At 38.7% G+C, this 25,169-nt stretch overlaps 1 protein-coding gene across 2 annotated transcripts in view; it reads right to left on the bottom strand.

Moving 5' to 3' along the window:
- Positions 1–11,149: 11,149 nt before the first annotated feature.
- The window catches only part of RFESD (Rieske Fe-S domain containing), a 50,956-nt gene continuing 36,936 nt past the window's right edge, over positions 11,150–25,169 (bottom strand). For both annotated transcript variants that reach the window (XM_053701501.1, XM_053701502.1), the window contains exon 5: positions 11,150–11,876. In XM_053701501.1, coding sequence (XP_053557476.1) covers positions 11,613–11,876 — 264 coding nt within the window. In that variant the 3' untranslated portion in view covers positions 11,150–11,612. The remainder of the gene's footprint in view (positions 11,877–25,169) is intronic.

The raw sequence follows: 25,169 nt of genomic DNA, 5'->3' as shown, positions 1-25,169 counted from the left end.
TAAAACATTGATTTGATCTGAAACCCAAAAATGTATATTTATGATTATACTACTTTAAATTAAAATTATATTACCATTATCTTTGTATCCTTTGTTCAATGATACATAATGCAATACTGTGAGCTATCTTAACACAGTAGTTGAGCCAATGACAAGAGGCACATATGTGCAGAAAACAATCAACAGCTAGCTAACAATAGTTAATTGTTTATCTATAGCCTACCTACGTATGCTTGTATAAAAATGATAACAGAAGATCAAAGTTAATTGTTATGTTATCCAATTTTTAAATTGTAAAACCTTTAAATTGTAAAACTTAGATGTATTTAAATTATATTTAAATTAGGGGGGTGTTAGGGTTAGGCTTAGGTTTAGGGGTTAATAACTTTATTATAGTAGCGGCGACGTTGGTGGTGGCAGATTAGGGGTTAATAAATGTAAGTAGGTGTCGGAGATGTTAGGGCAGGCAGATTAGGGGTTAATAAAAATTAACTAGTGCTTGTGAGGCGGGAGTGCGGTGGTGTAGGGGTTAATACATTTATTAAAGTATTGGCGATGTCCGGTCGGCAGATTAGGGGTTAATAAGTGTAGTTAGGTTGCGGTGACGTTGGGGGCGGCAGATTAGGGGTTAATAACTATAATGTAGGTTGCGGCAATGTTATGGGCAGCAGATTAGGGGTTCATAAATATAATGTAGGTGGCGGCGATGTCCGGTCGGCAGATTAGGGGTTAAAAATATTTATTATAGTGTTTGTGATGTGGGGGGGCCTCGGTTTAGGGGTTAATATGTAGTTTATGGGTGTTAGTGTACTTGTTAGCACTTTAGTTGAGTTTTATGTTCCGGCGTTAGCCCATAAAACTCTTAACTACTAACTTTTAAATGCGGTAGAAGTCTTGACAGGAGAGGGTCTACCGCTCACTTCTTCCAAGTCTTGTAATACCAGCATTAGGCAAATCCCATTAAAAAGATAGGATACGCAATTGACGTAAGGGGATTTGCGGTATGGAAAAGTCGCAGAAGAAAAGTGAGCGGTAGACCTGTACCTGCCAAACTTGTAATAACAGCTTTAGATAAAAAGCAGCGTTAGGACCCCTTAACGCTGCTTTTTAAGGCTAACGCAAAACTTGTAATCTCGCCGTTTGTGCAGACACAGGGTGTTGTATAAGATTTAGCAAAAGACAATGATAAATGACAGACAATATCTAAGACATATTTAAAGTCATATTATTAGGGGACTTTAAAAAAACTTCTAAAATACAGTTAATCACAAAGCTAAACATTTTATTAATATAAATGTTTTGGTTATGAAAAAGGTGTAATGTTTAATGAACGGATTATCTATATTTTAAACCAATAATAATTATGATATAGACTTTCTTTTTCCAATCTCAATATTATTAATATAAAAAAAGATAAAGAATTTTATTAACGATTAACCATTTATGCATAAACAACAATGTTAGATAAATACAATTTTAAACTCAATGATTAGCTAGTATCAAAGACTATGCCAACTTTTTTTTTAATTGTTACACAGATTTTAATATTATCAATTTTTGTGAACACTCCATGGTAAATTCACGTGAAGAAGATAAAGCTTATCTATATGAAACACATATATTGTTAAAAACTAATTGTGATTATAGGCAGTGCTCAACTTGTAAGAAATTGCCACACAACGAACGGAAAATACAGCTCCTCTCTCGTACAATATAGTATTGAATGTATATATATATTCATTGAATACTATGTTGCCGAGATCAATGACGCTTGCACTGTTTAATGCAAAGACTGGCATTAACGCATGCACATTATGTGACGTCGTCGATGTTTTGCGCATGCACAGTATTTTTCTTAGCCGGGCACGAGCATTGTAGGCACGTATAGAGCGGGTGTGAACGCTCTATACGTCATAAGCTAAAGAGAGAGGAAATGGATCGTGGGCGGAGCTTGGAACAGAACGGTAGGGTAGAACAAAATATATTTATTAACTAAATATGTTAGGTAAAAAAAAAAAAAAAAAAAAAGTTGGCAACTCTGGATTTTACAAGGTGATAGATTACATAATGTTTCCAGAAAGAGAAAACTTTACCTTCACTTTAATAATATTTCACATTCCAATGTTCTAAGTAGTTATTATATATATATATAAAGTGGGGTGTTAGAAACCAAAATGGCACTAAAAAGTGCCTTTACATTGTGGTTTATGGGAACTGTGTGTTCCCAGTGTATATGCTTATAAATATGTGGATTTACACATAAATACAGTATATATGTATAGAATCATATACATATATATTTATATTTGCTGACGATCCCTGAACGACTTACCCCTTTTGCTCTACTATAGAACGAGGCTCCCATTGGAGCGCATGCGCTGGTATTCCTCAGTTGAGCGCATATATCGCTTTTGCGATAGCAATATTTTGCATTCAAGTTGTAATCGGGCCAAAACACATAAGAAGCCAATATATTTTAACTCATTTTCAGGAAATGGAACACTATAATAACAGGCAATCTGAAATCATTATACAAGCAACTGATCTATAAGACATTTTGCAATCCACTATAATTGCAGTCTTAAAAAGAGTAATTTGTTTTCCTGGAATTGCTTGTCTTGGTACAGAGATATAAAAAGATGGACTTTTAAAATGTTTGCTTTTATGGACTAACTAGCAGCTAGCAACATTAGATATTATACTGTGGAATATTATAACAATTAAAGGTTATTTTATTAGTTAGATAAGATATGCAGAAAACCATAAATTATACAAGACTACATAACATTTTAACCAATGACAATATATTTACACATATAAATATATATGTATATATTCATATACATTTTACATTTGCTGCCCACTTCGCTGCTCTAGGTTCTGTGCCGTGTCTATCGTATCAGAACAAGACTCCTAATAGAGCCTATGGAAGCGCGCTCTTCCATGCAATTTCCGTTTGCATTGCGTTCAACTTTTAATACCAGCGCACATTTGCGTGCGCCGGTATTACTTAGTGGAGCGCCAATATCACGCTCGTGAAAGTGCACTTTTGCTCTCCACCCGAAATCTAGCCCTTAGTGTTTAATGTCCCATGACTTAGACAAAATATCTCTTTTTCAAAATGATAGATAACAGCTTGTCTCATAAAAGGGGCGGATCATTAAAGTTAATGTAATGTGGTAAAGTTAAACGATAGAAGTTTCAAAATGAATGAGAGTTTCATTCATGAAATGTTTATTTAATACTTATCTTCAGAGATATTTCAATTGAAATGCTCTACGGATAAGAGCCAACACAATTAGCAGTTGATTGACAATCGTAGTCCCCCCCCCCCCCAGGGCATTCAGCCCCTTTACATAAACGTCACTGTCCAGGGGGAAACAATTAGTTGATTGCTGATGAGTAATCTGTCAATCAATTGTTGAATATGGCGACTGGAACTTCAGTTCTTATCCGTAGAGCGTTTCTATTGAAATATCTCTGAAGATAAGTATATAGTAAAGATTTCATGAATGAAACTCTCATTCATTTTGTAACTTCTATCGTTTGACTTTACCGCATTACGTTAAATTTACATTCACTTTAAAAAAAACAAAAATCATATATTTAAAATCATATATTTTCAAGAAATGGAATACTATAATAACAGGCAATCTGAAATCATTATACAAGCAACTGATCTATAAGACATTTTGCAATCCACTATAATTGCAGTCTTAAAAAGCGTAATTTGTTTTCCTGGAATTGCTTGTCTTGGTACAGAGATATAAAAAGATGGACTTTTAAAATGTTTGCTTTTATGGACTAACTAGCAGCTAGCAACATGAGATATTATACTGCGGAATATTATAACAATTAAAGGTTATTTTATTAGTTAGATAAGATATGCAGAAAACCATAAATTATACAAGACTATATAACATTTTAACCAATGACAATATATTTACACATATAAACACATAAATATATATGTATATATTCATATACATTTTACATTTGCTGCCCACTTACCCCCTTCGCTGCTCTAGGTTCTGTACCGTGTCTATCGGTATCAGAACAAGGCTCCTAATGGACCTATGGAAGAATGCTCTTCAATGCAATTTCCGTTTGCATTGCTTTCAACTTGTAATACTAGCGCACATTTGCGTGCACCGGTATTAGTGGAGCGCAAATATCACGCTTGCGAAAGTGCAATTTTGCTCTCCTCTCAAAATCTAGTCCTTAGTGTTTAATGTCCCATGACTCAGACAAAATATCTCTTTTTCAAAATGATAGATAACAGCTTGTCTCATAAAAGGGGCGGATCATTAAAGTGAATATAATGTTAATGTGGTAAAGTCAAACGATAGAAGTTTCAAAATGAATGAGAGTTTCATTCATGAAATGTTTATTTAATACTTATCTTCAGAGATATTTCAATAGAAACGCTCTACAGATAAGAGCCGGCACAATCAGCAATTTGACAATCGTAGTTTCCCCCCCAGGGCATTCAGCCCCTTTACACAAACGTCACTGTCCAGGGGGAAACAATTAGTTGATTGCATATGAGTAATCTGTCAATCAATTGTTTAATATGGCGACCGGAACTTCAGTTCTTATCCGTAGAGTGTTTCTATTAAAATATCTCTGAAGGGGGGGGGCGTGGCTAAGAAGCGGCCATGAACAGTCGCACTTTATGAAGCTCCTGAAGCTGTTTTACTAATTTATAAACTGTTATGGGATATAGCTTTGATCTCACACTATAACTATAGCATACTACTACTACTTTCTCTGCAGACCCGATTTGTACCCAAAATTGGTGAGTGGACAGCTTCCAGGGGTTGAATTAGCCGAATCTTGATGAAAGGCCGCCACCCTTACATAAGCCTACAATTATATACCCAACGACTTAACTCAGGCAACTCTCAAGCTGGGCAACCGTGAAGATCTTCTACTGCTTATGTCGTAATATATAACGGACTTTAACACCCGGAGCACTGAGTCAAACTACTAGTCTGGTAAGAAGGCGGCCTACAACTTCGCACTCAAATCCCCCCCCCCGATTCGCCGGGTACAGTGGCCCCATCTAAATAACATCTCTAGTCATCAGGATGGAGGAGTTCCACATAAGCATATCAGCTTCACTGCTTGAACTCGAGCGTAGAATGGATAGGGGGTTTGCTGACCTAATCGCCATCGTCAAGGGGACTTATTCAGAAGAGGATGTGAAACACACTCTGCGGTATGGTTCGGAAGAGAGCGGGCAGAATTCTGACCCTGCTGAGAGTGCGCCGAAAGAAACTCAGACGTACACTCCTTGGTTCATCAACCAGCTCCCTGCACAGCAACACGAAACACCATAAGACTTAACACTACCTTGAGTTCTGACAAGACGTGTATCCTTGCTCCGGAGTATGCAACACTGGCCAAGCTTTATACCCTCACTACGGCTCCAGATGGGAAACTACCATTCAGGACTCTCATGGACCCTAGGTTGCTGAGCAGGCTGAAGGAGATATCGTCATCTCTCCCCTAGGGACGTTTTGCTCTTGGATCATACCGGGAACTTCCCTTGGTCTCATGCAAAGAAACCAAGGAGCAGTGGGACTTTTCTCATAATGGAGCAGACTTCACACGATCAGGTGTGGGCTAGATGTGGAAACGCTCATACGATAAAGAACAAGCCCATATTTATGTTCATTTCTTATATTTTCTGTTTAATTCGGGCACATACTTAGAGAACTGAGCTCTTTCAGGCAGATTTAACTTAGAGCACGGTTATCTAACATGTCTACTGATAAATACTACTATGGAGCTCTTAGCATATATCTTAATACTCCTGTACATTATTACTAATTATGTATCTCCCCATTAGGGACCACTTACAGGAACACCTAAAGCCTCACTGCAACATATGGGCTCTTTCCCCTCTAATTATTATTGTATAGGTATGTTCATTGCCCACATTACTGGCTATTATATTTCATATGACTACTATGTGGGTTGCAGTTATCCAGAGATAAATTTACTTTACGTTAGGCCATTCTTTAAAGACTCCAGTATTACAGCAGATCCAAGGTTGAAAATTTTAATTGGACAAATGTATAGATTGTATATGATTTTCTCTTTTTTTTTTTCTTTGTCTTCCTCTTATACAGGAACTCTATGGCCTAGATTTAGAGTTTGGCGGTAGCCGTCAAAACCAGCGTTAGAGGCTCCTAACGCTGGTTTTTACCGTCCGCTGGTATTTGGAGTCAGTCATTAAAGGGTCTAATGCTCACTTTGCAGCCGCGACTTTTCCATACCACAGATCCCCCTACGCCATTTGCGTATCCTATATTTTCAATGGGATCTTTCTAACGCCGGTAATTAGAGTTGTGGCTGAAGTGAGAATTAGAAATCTAACAACAAGACTCCAGCCGCAGAAAAAAAACAGGAGTTAAGAGTTTTTTGGGCCAACGCCGGTTCATAAAGCTCTTAACTACTGTGCTCTAAAGTACACTAACACCCATAAACTATCTATGTACCCCTAAACCGAGGTCCCCCCACATCGCCGCCACTATAATAAATTTTTTAAACCCCTAATCTGCCGACCGCACACCGCCGCCACCTACGTTATACTTATGTACCCCTAATCTGCTGCCCCTATATTATATTTATTAACCCCTAATCTGCCGCCCCCAACGTCGCCGACACCTACCTACACTTATTAACCCCTAATCTGCCGACCGGACCACACCGCTACTCTAATAAATGTATTAACCCCTAAAGCTAAGTCTAACCTTAACACTAACACCCCCCTAACTTAAATATAATTTAAATCTAACAAAATAAATTAACTCTTATTAAATAAATTATTCCTATTTAAAGCTAAATACTTACCTGTAAAATAAACCCTAATATATCTACAATATAAATTATAATTATATTGTAGCTATTTTAGGATTAATATTTATTTTACAGGCAACTTTGTATTTATTTTAACCAGGTACAATAGCTATTAAATAGTTAATAACTATTTAATAGCTACCTAGTTAAAATAATTACAAAATTACCTGTAAAATAAATCCTAACCTAAGTTACAATTAAACCTAACACTACACTAGCAATAAATTAATTAAATAAAATACCTACAATTATCTACAATTAAACCTAACACTACACAATAAATAAATTAAATAAAATACCTACAAATAAATAAATTAAATACCTACAAATAAATACAATTAAATAAACTAACTAAAGTACAAAAAATAAAAAAGAACTAAGTTACAAAAAATAAAAAAATATTTACAAACATTAGAAAAATATTACAACAATTTTAAACTAATTACACCTACTCTAAGCCCCCTAATAAAATAACAAAGCCCCCCAAAATAAAAAAAATGCCCTACCCTATTCTAAAATTAAAATAGAAAAGCTCTTTTACCTTACCAGCCCTTAAAAGGGCCATTTGCGGGGCATGCCCCAAAGAATTCAGCTCTTTTGCCTGGAGAAAAAAAACATACAATACCCCCCCCCAACATTACAACCCACCACCCACATACCCCTAATCTAACCCAAACCCCCCTTAAATAAACCTAACACTAAGCCCCTGAAGATCTTCCTACCTTATCTTCACCACACCGGGTATCACACCGATCCGTCCTGGCTCTGATGTCTTGATCCAAGCCCAAGCAGGGGGGCTGAAGACATCCATCCTCCGGCTGAAGTCTTGATCCAAGCGGGCAGAAGAGGACATCCGGACCGGCAAACATCTTCATCCAAGCCGCATCTTCTATGTTCTTCCATCCGATGACGACCGGCTCCATCTTGAAGACCTCCAGCGTGGATCCATCCTTTTCTTCCGACGACTAGACGACGAATGAATTCTATCAGCCAATCGGAATTAAGGTAGGAAAATTCTGATTGGCTGATGGAATCCGATCAGCCAATCAGATTGAGCTCGCATTCTATTGGCTGATCGGAACAGCCAATAGAACGGGAGCTCAATCTGATTGGCTGATCGGATCAGCCAATCGGATTGAACTTGAATCTGATTGGCTGATTCCATCAGCCAATCAGAATTTTCCTACCTTAATTCCAATTGGCTGATAGAATCCTATCAGCCAATCGGAATTCGAGGGACGCCATCTTGGATGACGTCCCTTAAAGGAACCTTCATTCATCGTCTAGTCGTCGGAAGAAAAGGATGGATCCGCGCTGGAGGTCTTCAAGATGGAGCCGGTCGTCATCGGATGGAAGAACATAGAAGATGCGGCTTGGATGAAGATGTTTGCCGGTCCGGATGTCCTCTTCTGCCCGCTTGGATCAAGACTTCAGCTGGAGGAGGGATGTTTTCAGCCCCCCGCTTGGGCTTGGATCAAGACATCGGAGCCAGGACGGATTGGTGTGATACCCGATGTGGTGAAGATAAGGTAGGAAGATCTTCAGGGGCTTAGTGTTAGGTTTATTTAAGGGGGGTTTGGGTTAGATTAGGGGTATGTGGGTGGTGGGTTGTAATGTTAAGGGGGGGTAGTATATGTTTTTTTCTCCAGGCAAAAGAGCTGGATTCTTTGGGGCATGCCCTGCAAATGGCCCTTTTAAGGGCTGGTAAGGTAAAAGAGCTTTTCTATTTTAATTTTAGAATAGGGTAGGGCATTTTTTTATTTTGGGGGGCTTTGTTATTTTATTAGGGGGCTTAGAGTAGGTGTAATTAGTTTAAAATTGTTGTAATGTTTTTCTAATGTTTGTAAAAAAAATTATTTTTTGTAACTTAGTTCTTTTTTATTTTTTGTACTTTAGTTAGTTTATTTAATTGTATTTATGTGTAGGTATTTTATTTAATTTATTTATTGATAGTGTAGTGTTAGGTTTAATTGTAGATAATTGTAGGTATTTTATTTAATTAATTTATTGCTAGTGTAGTGTTAGGTTTAATTGTAACTTAGGTTAGGATTTATTTTACAGGTAATTGTGTAATTATTTTAACTAGGTAGCTATTAAATAGTTCTTAACTATTTAATAGCTATTGTACCTGGTTAAAATAATTACAAAGTTGCCTGTAAAATAAATATTAATCCTAAAATAGCTACAATATAATAATAATTTATATTGTAGCTATATTAGGGTTTATTTTACAGGTAAGTATTTAGCTTTAAATAGGAATAATTTATTTAATAAGAGTTAATTTATTTCGTGTTAGTGTTAGGGTTAGACTTAGCTTTAGGGGTTAACACATTTATTATAGTAGCGTTGAGGTCCGATCAGCAGATTAGGGGTTAATAATTGTAGGTAGGTGGCGGCGACGTTGGGGGCGGCAGATTAGGGGTTAATAAATATAATATAGGGGTCGGTGATGTTAGGGGCAGCAGATTAGGGGTACATAGGGATAATGTAGGTTGCGGCGGTGTCCAGAGCAGCAGATTAGGGGTTAATAGTATAATGCTGGTGTCAGCGATAGCGGGGGCAGCAGATTAGGGGTTAATAAGTGTAAGGTTAGGGGTGTTTAGACTCGGGGTACATGTTAGGGTGTTAGGTGCAGATTTAGGAAGTGTTTCCCCATAGGAAATAATGGGGCTGCGTTAGGAGCTGAACGCTGCTTTTTTGCAGGTGTTAGGTTTTTTTTTCAGCTCAAACTGCCCCATTGTTTCCTATGGGGGAATCGTGCACAAGCACGTTTTTGAAGCTGGCCGCGTCCGTAAGCACCGCTGGTATCGAGAGTTGCAGTAGCGGTAAATTATGCTCTACGCTCCCTTTTTGGAGCCTAACGCACTGAAAACGCAGCCATTCTGTGAACTCTAAATACCAGCGGTATTTAAAAGGTGCGAGGGGAAAAAAAGCATGCGTTAGCTATGCGGGACGTTACCGACAAAACTCTAAATCTAGCCGTATGTGTTTTTGTTTTCTTATATATAGATGCTGTTCATAAAGCTGCTTGCTACTCTGACAAGTTCTTTTTATACCTTAGCAGTTTACCTTCACTCCTAATTAAGCCCCTGTTGCCCAATTTTATTATAGGTTTAATACTTGAGCTACTGGCTAACCTAATTAACATATGTCTCTTACTAAGACCCATTACATAATAACATACTACTCTAAAATTGTGGCCCTTTCATTGCTTACTACCCCAGCACAGGCCCCCACTCAAGCCAGTAAATCACCATATTATACCTATTTTTATCAAATAAACATATGTCAAAAGCTATTATACAGGTTGTACAGCCACTCTTAAATCCTCACTCCTAATGGAACATACTCCATCCCAACTTTCCTAGTTAAATTATGTCTTTTTGACTTACTACATTTTTCATTTCCTCTAATTCAAACAACAACTAATTTTAATAAGGGCCCAACCCCTCCCCCCCTTTTTTTCTTCACATAAAGCAGCTCTTGCCTGCTGTCTTTCCCCGTCTCTCTATCCTTTACACTAAGATCTACATTACTATTACAGTTATTTTGTTTTCATTGTTAACTTCCTATTGCTTGTTAGGTCCAAAAGTGACCAATTTCAATGCCAATTTCCTCTTGCAGCGTATATAAGCTTGGTGGGGTTCAAGAGTAACCCTCTTTGTCAATAGAGGAACCCATTAAAGAAAAATAACTTAAAATAGAGGTTCATAACATCTACCTAAGGTAAACCATTGTGATATTTTTACTTTACTCAAAAATTATTTGTAAGATGTTCATTTTACCATTCTTGTTTCATGGTATTTCATTCATGTTGTATTATTCTCACAACCTCAATAAAAATTATATAAAAAAAAAAAATATCTCTGAAGAAAAGTATATAGTAAAGATTTCATGAATTAAACTCTCATTCATTTTGTAACTTCTATCGTTTGACTTTACCGCATTACGTTAAATTTACATTCACTTAAAAAAAAAATCCCCTTTAAAACCTATTTTAAAGGAAATAAATGCTAGACAGAATGATGCAGTCAATGAAAAGAGAATTACATGTAGATGCATTTTTTAAAGTTCCATAAGTAGTTTAAATATTGAAAAAATAAGTGTCAAGTTTTAGTGTCTGAAAAACAATGGGAGCTGCCATGTTGTAACTTAGGTTACTTTCTCTGCTGAGGCCAATTAGGGACAGTTATAAATAGGTCCCTAGAGTGTGCAGCCAATCCAATAGCACACAATATCAGAATGGAATTACAGGAAAAGTGGACAAAATAAATAATAAAAGTAAATTGCAGAGTTCTTTTTATAAACATGATTTATCAATTTATATTACCATCTTAAAGTGTTTAATGTCCCTTTAAAACTAACAGAAAATACACAACAAGAATCAGTTGCTGGCTTATAAGGACAGTATTCATACCAAGACAGTGAAGCTTTGACAAATCTCAAAAGAAAAGTAGTTCTACTTTGCAGAGGTTTCTCCCCAAAAAACGGTTTAACATTTTAAATTATCCTCTTTGTTGATTCAACAAGAAAAAGAAACAAAAAAACCTGCAATGTCTTTAAAGTAAATCACATGCAACTTGATTGTGAAGTTACATCTCTCGCTTTTATGATTCCTACACCTTTTGATGTAGCCAAATATTTTCACATTAGAGAAATGTGGTGTCACTTTTTTAAACAAATAATATTTCATAAAACTAGAGCAGCAGTTCAGGACTATGACTATGATGAGTAGATGGGAAATATCAGGTGCTTGCTTCAGCTTTTTCAAACTTCTCGGATGCATAGTGGTCAGAGTCACAGCTCTGGCTCAGGTCTGACAGTGTCACATAGACACCTCCATTTCTGACAGTAACGTTGTGTATCCGTTGTTTCACACCTTTGGAGAACCACTTAGGTGTCCTGTTAGGTGCGTGAGGGTCAATTCCTTGATACAGTCCTTCACCAGTGGTCAAAGTGATTTTATACTTGTGCCATGGGCAGATAATGCAAGACTGGCCATTGATTTCCTGGAAATAAGCAGAGAGTTTAGTGCTCCTTCAGTTATCCAACTCCCTGCCTTATAGTTATGTAATTTCCATAATTCTTGTATATTCACAGAAGTACATTCTAAAAGGCAGAAATCATGTTTTGTATATCTATTTAAAGTTAATTACCTAACTGTGGGCTAGATTACGAGTTTTGCGTTATGAGGGGTGCGGTGCTAACTTGCACGTTATTGTCACCGCTCACTTACCTACAGCGCTGGTATTACAGGTTTTTCTAAACCCAGCGTTAAAAGGCAAGAAGTGAGCGTAGAGCAAAATTGTGCTCCATACCGCACTCCAATACCAGCGCTGCTTAAAGGGACAGTCAACACCAGACTTTTTGTTGTTTTAAAAGATAGATAATCCCTTTATTACCCATTCCCCAGTTTTGCAAAACCAACACAGTTATATTAATATACTTTTTACCTCTATGATTAACTTGTATCTAAGCATCTTCTGACAAACCCCTGATCACATGACATTTTATTTATTATCTATTGACTTTCATTTTAGCCAATTATTGCAGTGTCTGCCACAATCCACGGGCATGCTCACAATGTTATCTATAGGGTTTACCTGAACTAGCTCTCCCATGCTGTGAAAAGCAAATACAAAGCATGTGATTAGAGGCGGCCTTCAAGGGCTTAGAAATTATCATATGAGCCTTCCTAGGTCTAGCTTTCAACTAAGAATACCAAAAGAACAAAGCAAAATTGGTGATAAAAGAAAATTGGAAAGTTGCTTCAAATTACATGCTCTATTTGAAACATGAAAGTTTTTTTTGGACTTGACTGTCCCTTTAAGTCAGCGGTGAGCTGGTTGTACGTGCTCGTGCAAGATTTCCCCATAGACATCAATGGGGAGAGCCGGCTGAAAAAAAGCCTAACACCTGCAATAAAGCAGCGTAAAGCTCCGTAACGCAGCCCCATTGATTCCTATGAGGAAACAAAATTTATGTTTACACCCAACACCCTAACATAAACCCTGAGTCTAAACACCCCTAAGATTACATTTATTAAGCCCTAATCTGACGCCCCGACATCGCCGACACCTATATTATATTTATTAACCCCTAATCTCTGCAACCTACATTATACTTATTAACCACTAATCTGCTGCCCCAAAATCGCCGACACCTACATTATATTTATTAACCCCTAATCTCCCGCCTCCAATGTCGCCGCAACCTACCTACATTTATTAACCCCTAATCTGCCATCCCCGTCGTCGCCACTATAAAACATAAGTTAAATATTATTAACCCCTAATCTGCCGCCCCTAACATCACCGCCACCTACCTAAAATTATTAACCCCTAATCTGCTGCCCCCAACGTCGCCGCCACTATATTATATTTATTAACCCCTAAACCTAAGTCTAACCCTAACACCCCCTAACAAATATAATTAAAATAAATCTAATTAAAACCTAAATTAATAACTAAATAATTCCTATTTAAAACTAAATACTTACCTGTAAAATAAACCCTAAGATAGCTACAATATAACTAATAGTTACATTGTATCTAGCTTAGGGTTTATTTTTATTTTACAGGCAAGTTTGTATTTATTTTAACTAGGTAGAATAGTTACTAAATAGTTATTAACTATTTACTAGCTACCTAGCTAAAATAAATACAAATTTACCTGTAAAATAAAACCTAACCTAAGTTACACTAACACCTACACTACTAACTACTAACACTACACTACTAACACTACACTACAATTACATAAATTAACAAAATTAAATACAATTAAATAAATTAAATAAAATTACCTAAATTACCAAAAAAAAAAAAAACTAAATTACACAAAATAAAAAACAAATTGCAAGATATTTAAACTAATTACACCTAATCTAATAACCCTATCAAAATAAAAAAGCCCCCCCAAAATAAAAAAAACCCTAGCCTAAACTAAACTACCAATAGCCCTTAAAAGGGCCTTTTGCGGGGCATTACCCCAAAGAAATCAGCTCTTTTACCTGAAAAAAATACAAACAACCCCCCAACAGTAAAACCCACCACCAACACAACCAACCCCCCAAATAAAAACCCTAACTAAAAAAAACCTAAGCTCTGAAAAGAGCATTTGGATGGGCATTGCCCTTAAAAGGACATTTAGCTCTATTGCAGCCCAAAGCCCTAACCTAAAAATAAAACCCACCCAATAAACCCTTAAAAAAACCTAACACTAACCCCCTGAAGATCCACTTACAGTTTTGAAGATCCGACATTCATCCTCAACGAAGCCGGGAGAAGTCCTCATCGAAGCAGGGAGAAGTCTTCATCCAAGATGGGAGAAGTGGTCCTTCAGACGGGCAGAAGTCTTCATCCATCCGGCGTGGAGCAGGTCCATCTTCAAGCCATCCGGTGCAGAGCATCCTCTTCGAACGAAGTCTTCTTCCCGAAAGAAGGTTCCTTTAAATGACGTCATCCAAGATGGCGTCCCTTAGATTCCGATTGGCTGATAGAATTCTATCAGCCAATCGGAATTAAGGCTGAAAAAATCCTATTGGTTGATGCAATCATCCAATAAGATTGAACTTCAATCCTATTGGCTGATCCAATCAGCCAATAGGATTGAGCTCACATTCTATTGGCTATTTCAATCAGAATTCTATCAGCCAATCGGAATTAAGGTTGAAAAAATCCTATTGGCTGATGCAATCCGCCAATAGGATTGAGCTTTAATCCTATTAGCTGATCCAATAGGATTGAGCTTGCATTATATTAGCTGATTGGAACAGCCAATAGAATGCCAGCTCAATCCTATTGGCTGATTGGATCAGCCAATAGGATTGAAGGTCAAGCTTATTTGCTGATTGCATCAGCCAATAGGATTTTTTCAGCTTTAATTCCGATTGGCTGATAGAATTCTATCAGCCAATCGGAATCTAAGGGACGCCATTTAAAGTAACCTTCATTCGGGAAGAAGACTTCGTTTGAAGAGGATGCTCCGCGCCGGATGTCTTGAAGATGGACCCACTTCGCGCCGGATGGATGAAGATAGAAGATGCCATCTGGATGAAGACTTCTGCCCGTCTGGAGGACCACTTCTTCCGGCTTGGATGAAGACTTCTCCCGGCTTTGTTGAGGACTTCTTGCCGCTTCGATGAGTACTTCTCCCGGCTTCGTTGAGGATGGATGTCGGATCTTCAAAACTGTAAGTGGATCTTCAGGGGGTTAGTGTTAGGTTTTTTTAAGAGTTTATTGGGTGGGTTTTATTTTTAGGTTAGGGCTTTGGGCTGCAATAGAGCTAAATGCCCTTTTAAGGGCAATGCCCATACAAATGCACTTTTCAGGGCAATGGGAAGCTTAGGTTTTTTTAAGTTAGGGTTTTATTTGGGGGGTTGGTTATGTGGGTGGTAGGTTTTAATGTTGGGGGTTTGTTTGTATTTTTTTCTTTCAGGTAAAAGAGCTGATTTTTTGGGGGGCAATGCCCAACAAAAGGCCCTTTTAAGGGCTATTGGTAGTTTAGTTTAGGCTATGGTTTTTTTTATTTTGGGGGGCTTGTTTTATTTTGATAGGGCTATTAGATTAGGTGTAATTAGTTTAAATATCTTGTAATTTGTTTTTTATTTTGTGTAATTTAGTGGTTTTTTTTGGTAATTTAGGTAATTGTGTTTAATTTATTTAATTGTATTTAATTTAGGTAATTTATGTAATTATAGTGTAGTGTTAGGTGTTAGTGTAACTTAGGTTAGGTTTTATTTTGCAGGTACATTTGTATTTATTTTAGCTAGGTAGTTAGTAAATAGTTAATAACTATTTAGTAACTATTCTACCTAGTTAAAATAAATACAAACTTGCCTGTAAAATAAACCTTAAGCTAGATACAATGTAACTATTAGTTATATTGTAGCTAGCTTAGGGTTTATTTTACAGGTAAGTATTTAGTTTTAAATAGGAATTATTTAGTTATTAATTTATTAATTGTAGGTTTTAATTAGATTTATTTTAATTATATTTAAGTTAGGGGGTGTTAGGGTTAGACTTAGGTTTAGGGGTTAATAAATATAATATAGTGGCAGCGACATTGGGGACGGCAGATTAGGGGTTAATAATATTAAAATAGTGTTTGCGAGGCGGGAGTGCGGAGGTTTAGGGGTTAATATGTTTATTCTAGTGGTGGCGATGTCTTGTGCGGCAGATTAGGGGTTAATAATTTTATTTTAGTGTTTGCAATGCGGGAGGGCCTCGGTTTAGGGGTTAATAGGTAGTTTATGGGTGTTAGTGTACTTTTTAGCACTTTAGTTATGAGTTTTATGCTACGGCTTTGTAGTCTAAAACTCATAACTACTGACTTTAGAATGCGTTACGAATCTTGCGGGATAGGCTGTACCGCTCACTTTTTGGCCAAAAAAAAAAAAAATCTTGTAATACCGGCGCAATGGAAGTCCCATTGAAAAAAGACTATACGCAAATTGCGTAAGTTGATTTGTGGTAAGGCAAAAAAAGTGTGCGGGACAGCTGTACCTACAAGACTCGTAATAGCAGGGGTAGTAAAAAAGCTGCGTTATGAGTTATAATGCAAAACTCGTAATCTAGCCGAATGTTAAGTATATGTAGGCCTGACACTATTACTGATGTGTACTGTGCCGGATAGATAGATAGAATCAGACTGTCCTGTGCCAGGAAGTGTATAAATTGTTTGATAGATAACTTAGCCCTTTAATTGCTTAGCCATTTCACACTCCTGTGCTGAGCTGTTTTGGGAGTTTTAGATGCCATTTTCATTAAGAAAACCACATATCATAAATTGTTTTATTCAGCAGACCCAGCAAATTCAATCTATACAATTATTTAATGTATAAATCATGACATGAGAAATCTACAAAAAAGAACAAAAAAAGTACATTTTTATTACAGTTTTAATAAAAAAAAGGTTGTAAGCAATACAGTGGGTGTGTTTTTCTTCGAATCCCTATTGTAAAAAGAAGAATTGGTTACCCTTATATAAATAAGGGCTTTTGGATATATGTATATAACTTTGATGTGCACACAGGGGCGCACAAATAAATGCACATTTATACACTACAGGTAATCACTGTCACTTGGATATGAAAACCTATATAGGGGCTTTACTTTAAAGAGGGGATTCTGGGCCCTTTAAACAAGGAGTCATGGGGGGTCTCTAAGCCCTAGACTTTTTCCCCCTTAAGTTTCCCACTGTTTGAAAGTGCAGACACATTAAGTGGTTAAAAAAAACTTTGTTACAATCTGCTCTTTAGGTACTAGACTGCACCTATCTCAAAATTTCCAGTCAAATTAAACTTTCATAATACTTTCCAGACCTAAATATATCACATTTCAAAACTATTTTCTACTTATTCCACTCATTGAGAAAAGAAATAGTTTCACAATATCCACATAACGTGCAGGTCTTAAAGGGAGACAAAACCCCAATTTTAAAACAATTTCTAATTTACATCTGCTATCAAATGTTCCATATTTTTTACTTTTTAAAAATGCTTATTATCTTCATGTTCCATTTTGCTACCTCTTGTCTCTATAAAAAAAAATTATGTCACTATCTCCTTTCCCCTCATCACCTGAAACTTGAATTGGCCCATCACTCCTACTTTCATCTCACTTCTGCTCAACGCATTCCTAAGCTCTCTCCTCCCTGGAGCACATCCCATAGACACTCTCAATACTGCACATATGTACCTCATCTTATGTCACTCTCTCTCTTGCTTTTGCTAAATGCTGGCAATATCTTCCCCAGTCCTGATCCCCTACAAATTCCTAATCTCATTCACCCGTGTATGTCCTTTCAAACACCAAGACATCAGTGCTATGGAAACTTAACTCCAATTTGTTTTTTATCTAAAGTCAACAACCTCTTCAATTGAACCCTCTGGAACTCTCACTCTGTCTGTATCAAGCTCACTTCTATTCATGATGCCTTCATCACCCACCCCCTCAACCTTCTGGCTCTCCCAGAAACCTATCTACCTCAGACACAGCCTCGACTGCTGCACTTTCAAATGGGGTCCCCATTTCAGCCACATTCCTACGTCTGGAAACAGATAAGGAAGCTGTGGAGGTATTTTACCTCTTCCTGCACTTTTCAACAAATATACCCCACCTCTTACCTTATATTTTCTTCCTTTGAAATCTATATGATTCGCTTCCTCTTGCTGACATACTCTTCATACACAATTACAGTGGGACCTCGGTTTAAGAATTTAATTCGTTCTCCGGGATGTTTCTTATTGCGAAAAATTCGTAAACCGAAACACGGTTTCCCATAGGAATGCATTGAAAACCAATTAATGCGTTCCGGAGGTGAGAGAAAAAGTCAAATAAAGTCTACAAAACCTGCTGCAAAAGGCTCCAATGGCTCCAAAAGGCTCCAAAATTTGCTGCAAATGGCTCCAATGGCTCCAAAAGGCTCCACAACTTGCTGCAAATGGCTCCAAAAGGCTCAACAACTTGCTGCAAATGGCTCCAAAACCTCTCCAACTGCTACCCACACTTCAGTATGCAGGGAACACTTGCTTCGTATTGCGAAAAAAATTCGTAAACCGAGGGGCAAACCGGAACATTTGTTTCGTATTGCGAAAAAAATTCTTAAACCGAGACAATTTTTTTCAAGATTTTGAATTCGTAAACCGAAATTTCGTATACCGAGTCGTTTGTAAACCGAGGTCCCACTGTACTTATGGAAAGGTACCTAAACTGCTGAGCAACACTGGAAACATTCTTGCTGTTCCTCCAGCTTTCTTCACTACAAGTTCATCTTGCAGTCTTACTACTCTGCCCTTAACCTGCTTTTCAACTCTTTATTGAAACCCAAAATGTCTGTTTTCCACTATCAGTTCCTGTTACGGTACCAACAGTGTACCAAGGGTTAATACCAGATGAACAATGTCCTGCATACAGAATCAGCACTTCACAACCTTGATCAGTTTCCCTGCAAACATGAGACCAAGCTCCACATTTCAGGTTTAAAACAGAATAACTACTTTATTTGAAGGCAGCACACAGATTTATACACCCTGGCTTCAGGTTACAGAGGGCATTGGTTTAACAGTAAAGCAAACATATGAACAATGCATCAAACCTCTAACAATTGTCTATTCACAGGTAAAACAGATTAACATATTAAGTTAATTAACTAGGGAAGAACGTTTACTCAGACAATCTGATGTTGGGCAGTCTAGTTAACATAATCACACAAGGACACAATCAGTTTACCTAGACAGACTCCTGAGACACAATCAGATCTTAAACATACATAGAATACATCTTATTACAGAATATAGGAACAGTTCTTATTAGCTATAAAGTCTTTTATGCCCACTTGGTTTATAGAGTCACAATTGCTCCCACAAGGGGCACTCACACCCTGTACCCATCCTGTATTTATGGATACAGGGTGACATAGACATAAGACAGAGTTATGAAAGTACATGGGGTGTCCAGCATATAAAATTCCATATTTCCATGCAGTCTCTGGGTATCCTTAAGCCCATGTACCTCCAGCCCAAAGAATGTTCCATAACAGGCCCTCCAATGTACAGTGGCGAGATTGGTTTCGTCACATCTCTCCCCTTTTCCAAACAGACTAACAGGGTATCTGACCTCCTGCCGGTCAGTGCCCTGGTTAGTCCAGCAACCCACCCATAAAACACAATTAGTAGTACAGCCCACCCACAATAAATGGTTACTACACCTGAGTACGGGGAAAACTTGTCCATGTCCAGGTGCCTCACCACAGCTGTGTGGGGGGACTGGTACGCTGAATTGGTGGGTTGCGAGGTGGGCAGAGACCAGCTGTACTCTGCCCGGGTGCCAGCACTACCTTGGAAGTAGCCTGGTGGGAGCCTGATTGCTGGAGGGGGAGACCGACTGTCTCCCCTTTGGATACATAGCTGTGCTGCTGGAGGGGGAGACCGATCATCTCCCCTTTGGCTAAACAGCCCTGTTGCTGGGGGACAGGACCAGCTGTCCCTACCCCCTGTGCTGTAAGGGCAGAGACCACGGTCCCATCTGCACAGTTGTGGGGCTTACTGTCTCCCCCTGATGCGTTAAGCTGCCGCTGGGGAATGGAGTCTGGGCTCCCAATTCCCTGTATATCACTCTGCTGCTGGGGGACAGGACCAACTGTCTCTGCCCCCTGTAACTCAGCCTGCCGCTGGGGAATGGAGTCTGGGCTCCCAATTCCCTGCAGGACCGGTGGAGAGACCTCGGTCCCATCTCCACCGGCCACCTGGGGTCCTTCCCAGTAAATCTCCACAATATCTTCCCAGCTGAATGGGTCTGGATCTGGGTCTTTCACCTTGCTGTCCTGCTGAGCCTTCCCAATGGAGTGGAAGAGATCTCGGTAGTCCTGCTCCAGTTCCCACTCCAGGGCTGCTAAGTGAGCCAGGTCTGGCTCTACTTCATGGGGGTCAGCCCAGTCATGCCTAGCCTCCCTCTCATAGAAAATGTCCTGAAGTCTGGTCTGCGCATGGCTCCCAAAGTCAGGCTCTGCAAAGGACTCCCATAACAAGCCAGGACCATCAAACTCCTCTCCCTCTGGTTTGTCATGCTCAGCTGTCCAGGGTATATACTGTGCCATATACAACCAGAGCACCTGGTAGGCATCCTCCAGCCATAGCACCTGCCATACCCAGTGCTCTAGTGCCTTCACCCATTCCTCCAGGGGCTGCTCTCCCAGGAAGGGCATCCGCAGGGCCACTTGCTTCTGCAACCGCTGCTCTTCACTGGGGAGACTCTTACCCTGCTGGTATTGTACATTATCCAGGGCCTGGTACCAGATGCCTTTCCTTAATGCATCCCGGCCATCCAGGTCCTCCTCCTCGTATAAAACTGCTGGTTCCATTCTGTTGCTTTTAGGGTCGCTGTACTGGGACATGCGTTGCCCCCAACTTGTAAATCCAGGGAATGGTGTCTCCTGTAGCTGTCCTTCTGGCTGTAGGATCAATCCCGTCGCTTGCCACCAATTGTTACGGTACCAACAGTGTACCAAGGGTTAATACCAGATGAACAATGTCCTGCATACAGAATCAGCACTTCACAACCTTGATCAGTTTCCCTGCAAACATGAGACCAAGCTCCACATTTCAGGTTTAAAACAGAATAACTACTTTATTTGAAGGCAGCACACAGATTTATACACCCTGGCTTCAGGTTACAGAGGGCATTGGTTTAACAGTAAAGCAAACATATGAACAATGCATCAAACCTCTAACAATTGTCTATTCACAGGTAAAACAGATTAACATATTAAGTTAATTAACTAGGGAAGAACGTTTACTCAGACAATCTGATGTTGGGCAGTCTAGTTAACATAATCACACAAGGACACAATCAGTTTACCTAGACAGACTCCTGAGACACAATCAGATCTTAAACATACATAGAATACATCTTATTACAGAATATAGGAACAGTTCTTATTAGCTATAAAGTCTTTTATGCCCACTTGGTTTATAGAGTCACAATTGCTCCCACAAGGGGCACTCACACCCTGTACCCATCCTGTATTTATGGATACAGGGTGACATAGACATAAGACAGAGTTATGAAAGTACATGGGGTGTCCAGCATATAAAATTCCATATTTTCATGCAGTCTCTGGGTATCCTTAAGCCCATGTACCTCCAGCCCAAAGAATGTTCCATAACAGGCCCTCCAATGTACAGTGGCGAGATTGGTTTCGTCACATCGCCCTCCAATGTACAGTGGCGAGATTGGTTTCGTCACAGTTCCCTTCTCTGCCCACCCCACCCTCCTATTACCACTTTCAATAGCTTAAAGGGACAGTCAAGTCCAAAAAAAAACTTTCATGATTTAAATAGGGCATGCAATTTTAAACAACTTCCCAATTTATTTTTATCACCAATTTTGCTTTGTTCTCTTGGTAGTCTTAGTTGAAAGCTAAACCTAGGAGGTTCATATGCTAATTTCTTAGACCTTGAAGACTGCCTCTAATCTGAATACACTTTGACCACTAGAGAGCATTAGTTCACATGTTTCATATAGATAACATTGAGCTCATGCACGTAAAGTGACCTAGGAGTGAGCACTGATTGGCTAAACTGCATGTCTGTCAAAAGAACTAAAATAAGGGGGCAGTCAGCAGAAGCTTAGATACAAGATAATTACAGAGGTAAAACGTGTATTATTATAACTGTGTTGGATATGCAAAACTGGGGAATGGGTAAAAAAGGGATTATCTTTCTTTTTAAACAACAAAAATTCTGGTGTTGACTGTCCCTTTAAGATTTTATCACAAGACAGGAGGCTTCATATTTTGCATCAAATCTTTACTGAATCTAAACAGCAGCAAAGAGAACATACAGAGAAAAAAATAATAACATAGTAACAAGACTGCACCAATCAGCACACAGCAGCCTAATAAACTGTAATGAACAAGTCCAGCTCTTCCTATTTTCTTTGTTGCTTCCAGACAGCAGGTCATGTATTCATTTTTTACCCCAAATTTTAATGTATCTTGATTATCTTTGCTTAAGATCACTAATCTGTTTATCATTGTTTTAGAATATACTATAAACCATTATATAGGTTTCTTTCCTATGGCCTAGATTTAGAGTTTGGCGGTAGCCGTGAAAACCAGCGTTAGAGGCTCCTAACGCTGGTTTTAGGCTACCGCCGGTATTTGGAGTCAGACAGGAAAGGGTCTAACGCTCACTTTTCAGCCGCGACTTTTCCATACCGCAGATCCCCTTAGTCAATTGCGTATCCTATCTTTTCAATGGGATCTTTCTAACTCCGGTATTTAGAGTCGTGTCTGAAGTGAGCGTTATAAATCTAACGACAAAACTCCAGCCGCAGAAAAAAGTCAGTAGTTAAGAGCTTTCCGGGCTAACGCCGGTTTATAAAGCTCTTAACTACTGTGCTCTAAAGTACACTAACACCCATAAACTACCTATGCACCCCTAAACCGAGGTCCCCCCACATCGCCGCCACTTGATTAAATTTTTTTAACCCCTAATCTGCCGACCGCCACCTACGTTATACTTATGTACCCCTATTCTGCTGCCCCTAACACCGCCGACACCTATATTATATTTATTAACCCCTAATCTGCCCCCCTCAACGTCGCCTCCACCTGCCTACACTTATTAACCCCTAATCTGCCGAGTGGATCTCACCACTACTATAATAAAGTTATTAACCCCTAATCCGCCTCACTCCCGCCTCAATAACCCTATAATAAATAGTATTAACCCCTAACATCGCCGACACCTAACTTCAATTATTAACCCCTAATCTGCCGACCGAATCTCGCCGCTATTCTAATAAATGGATTAACCCCTAAAGCTAAGTCTAACCCTAACACTAACACCCCCTAAGTTAAATATAATTTAAATCTAACAAAATAAATTAACTCTTATTAAATAAATTATTCCTATTTAAAGTTAAATACTTACCTGTAAAATAAATCCTAATATAGCTACAATATAAATTATAATTATATTATAGCTATTTTAGGATTAATATTTATTTTACAGGTAACTTTGTATTTATTTTAACCAGGTACAATAGCTATTAAATAGTTAAGAACTATTTAATAGCTAAAATAGTTAAAAAAATTACAAAATTACCTGTAAAATAAATCCTAACCTAAGTTACAATTAAACCTAACACTACACTATCAATAAATTAATTAAATAAAATACCTACAATTACCTAAAATTAAACCTAACACTACACTATCAATAAATTAATTAAATAAAATACCTACAATTACCTAAAATTAAACCTAACACTACACTATCAATAAATTAATTAAATAAAATATCTACAAATAAATACAATGAAATAAACTAACTAAAGTACAAAAAATAAAAAAGAACTAAGTTACAAAAAATAAAAAAATATTTACAAACATCAGAAAAATATTACAACAATTTTAAACTAATTACACCTACTCTAAGCCCCCTAATAAAATAACAAAGACCCCCAAATTAAAAAATGCCCTACCCTATTCTAAATTACTAAAGTTCAAAGCTCTTTTATCTTACAAGCCCTGAACAGGGCCCTTTGCGGGGCATGCCCCAAAGAATTCAGCTCTTTTGCCTGTAAAAAAAACACATACAATAACCCCCCAACATTACAACCCACCACCCACATACCCCTAATCTAACCCAAACCCCCCTTAAATAAACCTAACACTAAGCCCCTGAAGATCTTCCTACCTTGTCTTCACCATGCCAGGTATCACCGATCGTTCCAGGCTCCGAAATCTTCATCTAAGCCCAAGCGGGGGCTAGACATCCATCATCCGACGGCTGAAGAAGTCCAGAAGAGGCTCCAAAGTCTTCATCCTATCCGGGAAGAAGAGTAGATCCGGAATGGCAACCATCTTCTTCCAAGCGGCATCTTCTATCTTCATCCGATGAGGACCGGCTCCATCTTGAAGACCTCCACCGCGGACCCATCTTCTTCTTCCGACGACTTCCCGACGAATGACGGTTCCTTTAAGGGACGTCATCCAAGATGGCGTCCCTCGAATTCCGATTGGCTGATAGGATTCTATCAGCCAATCGGAATTAAGGTAGGAAAATTCTGATTGGCTGATGGAATCAGCCAATCAGAATCAAGTTCAATCCGATTGGCTGATCCGATCAGCCACCGATTGGCTGATAGAATCCTATCAGCCAATCGGAATTCGAGGGACGCCATCTTGGATGACGTCCCTTAAAGGAGCCTTCATTCGTTGGTAGTCCGTCGGGCCAGCAGGATGTTCCGCGTCGGAGGTCTGCAAGATGGATCCGGAAGAAAGAAGATTGAAGATGCAGTTGATAGAAGACTTCAGCCGGATCATGGACCTCTTCAGTTCCCGCTTGGATGATGACTTCAGCCGGATCATGGACCTCTTCAGCTCCCGCTTGGATGATGACTTCAGCCGGATCATGGACATCTTCAGCCCCCCGCTTGGGCTTGGATCAGGACATCGGAGGAGCTCTTCTGGATCGATCGGTGAACCTGGTATGGTGAAGATAAGGTAGAAAGATCTTCAGGGGCTTAGTGTTAGGTTTATTTAAGGGGGGTTTGGGTTAGATTAGGGGTATGTGGGTGGTGGGTTGTAATGTTGGGGGGGGTATTGTATGTGTTTTTTTTACAGGCAAAAGAGCTGAATTCTTTGGGGCATGCCCCGCAAAGGGCCCTGTTCAGGGCTGGTAAGGTAAAAGAGCTTTGAACTTTAGGGTAGGGCATTTTTTTATTTTGGGGGGCTTTGTTATTTTATTAGGGGGCTTAGAGTAGGTGTAATTAGTTTAAAATTGTTGTAAT

This window comes from Bombina bombina, chromosome 2 (genome assembly GCF_027579735.1).
Source record: "Bombina bombina isolate aBomBom1 chromosome 2, aBomBom1.pri, whole genome shotgun sequence".
Taxonomy (NCBI): Eukaryota; Metazoa; Chordata; class Amphibia; order Anura; family Bombinatoridae; genus Bombina; species Bombina bombina.
This window is presented reverse-complemented; position numbering and strand designations above follow the sequence as displayed.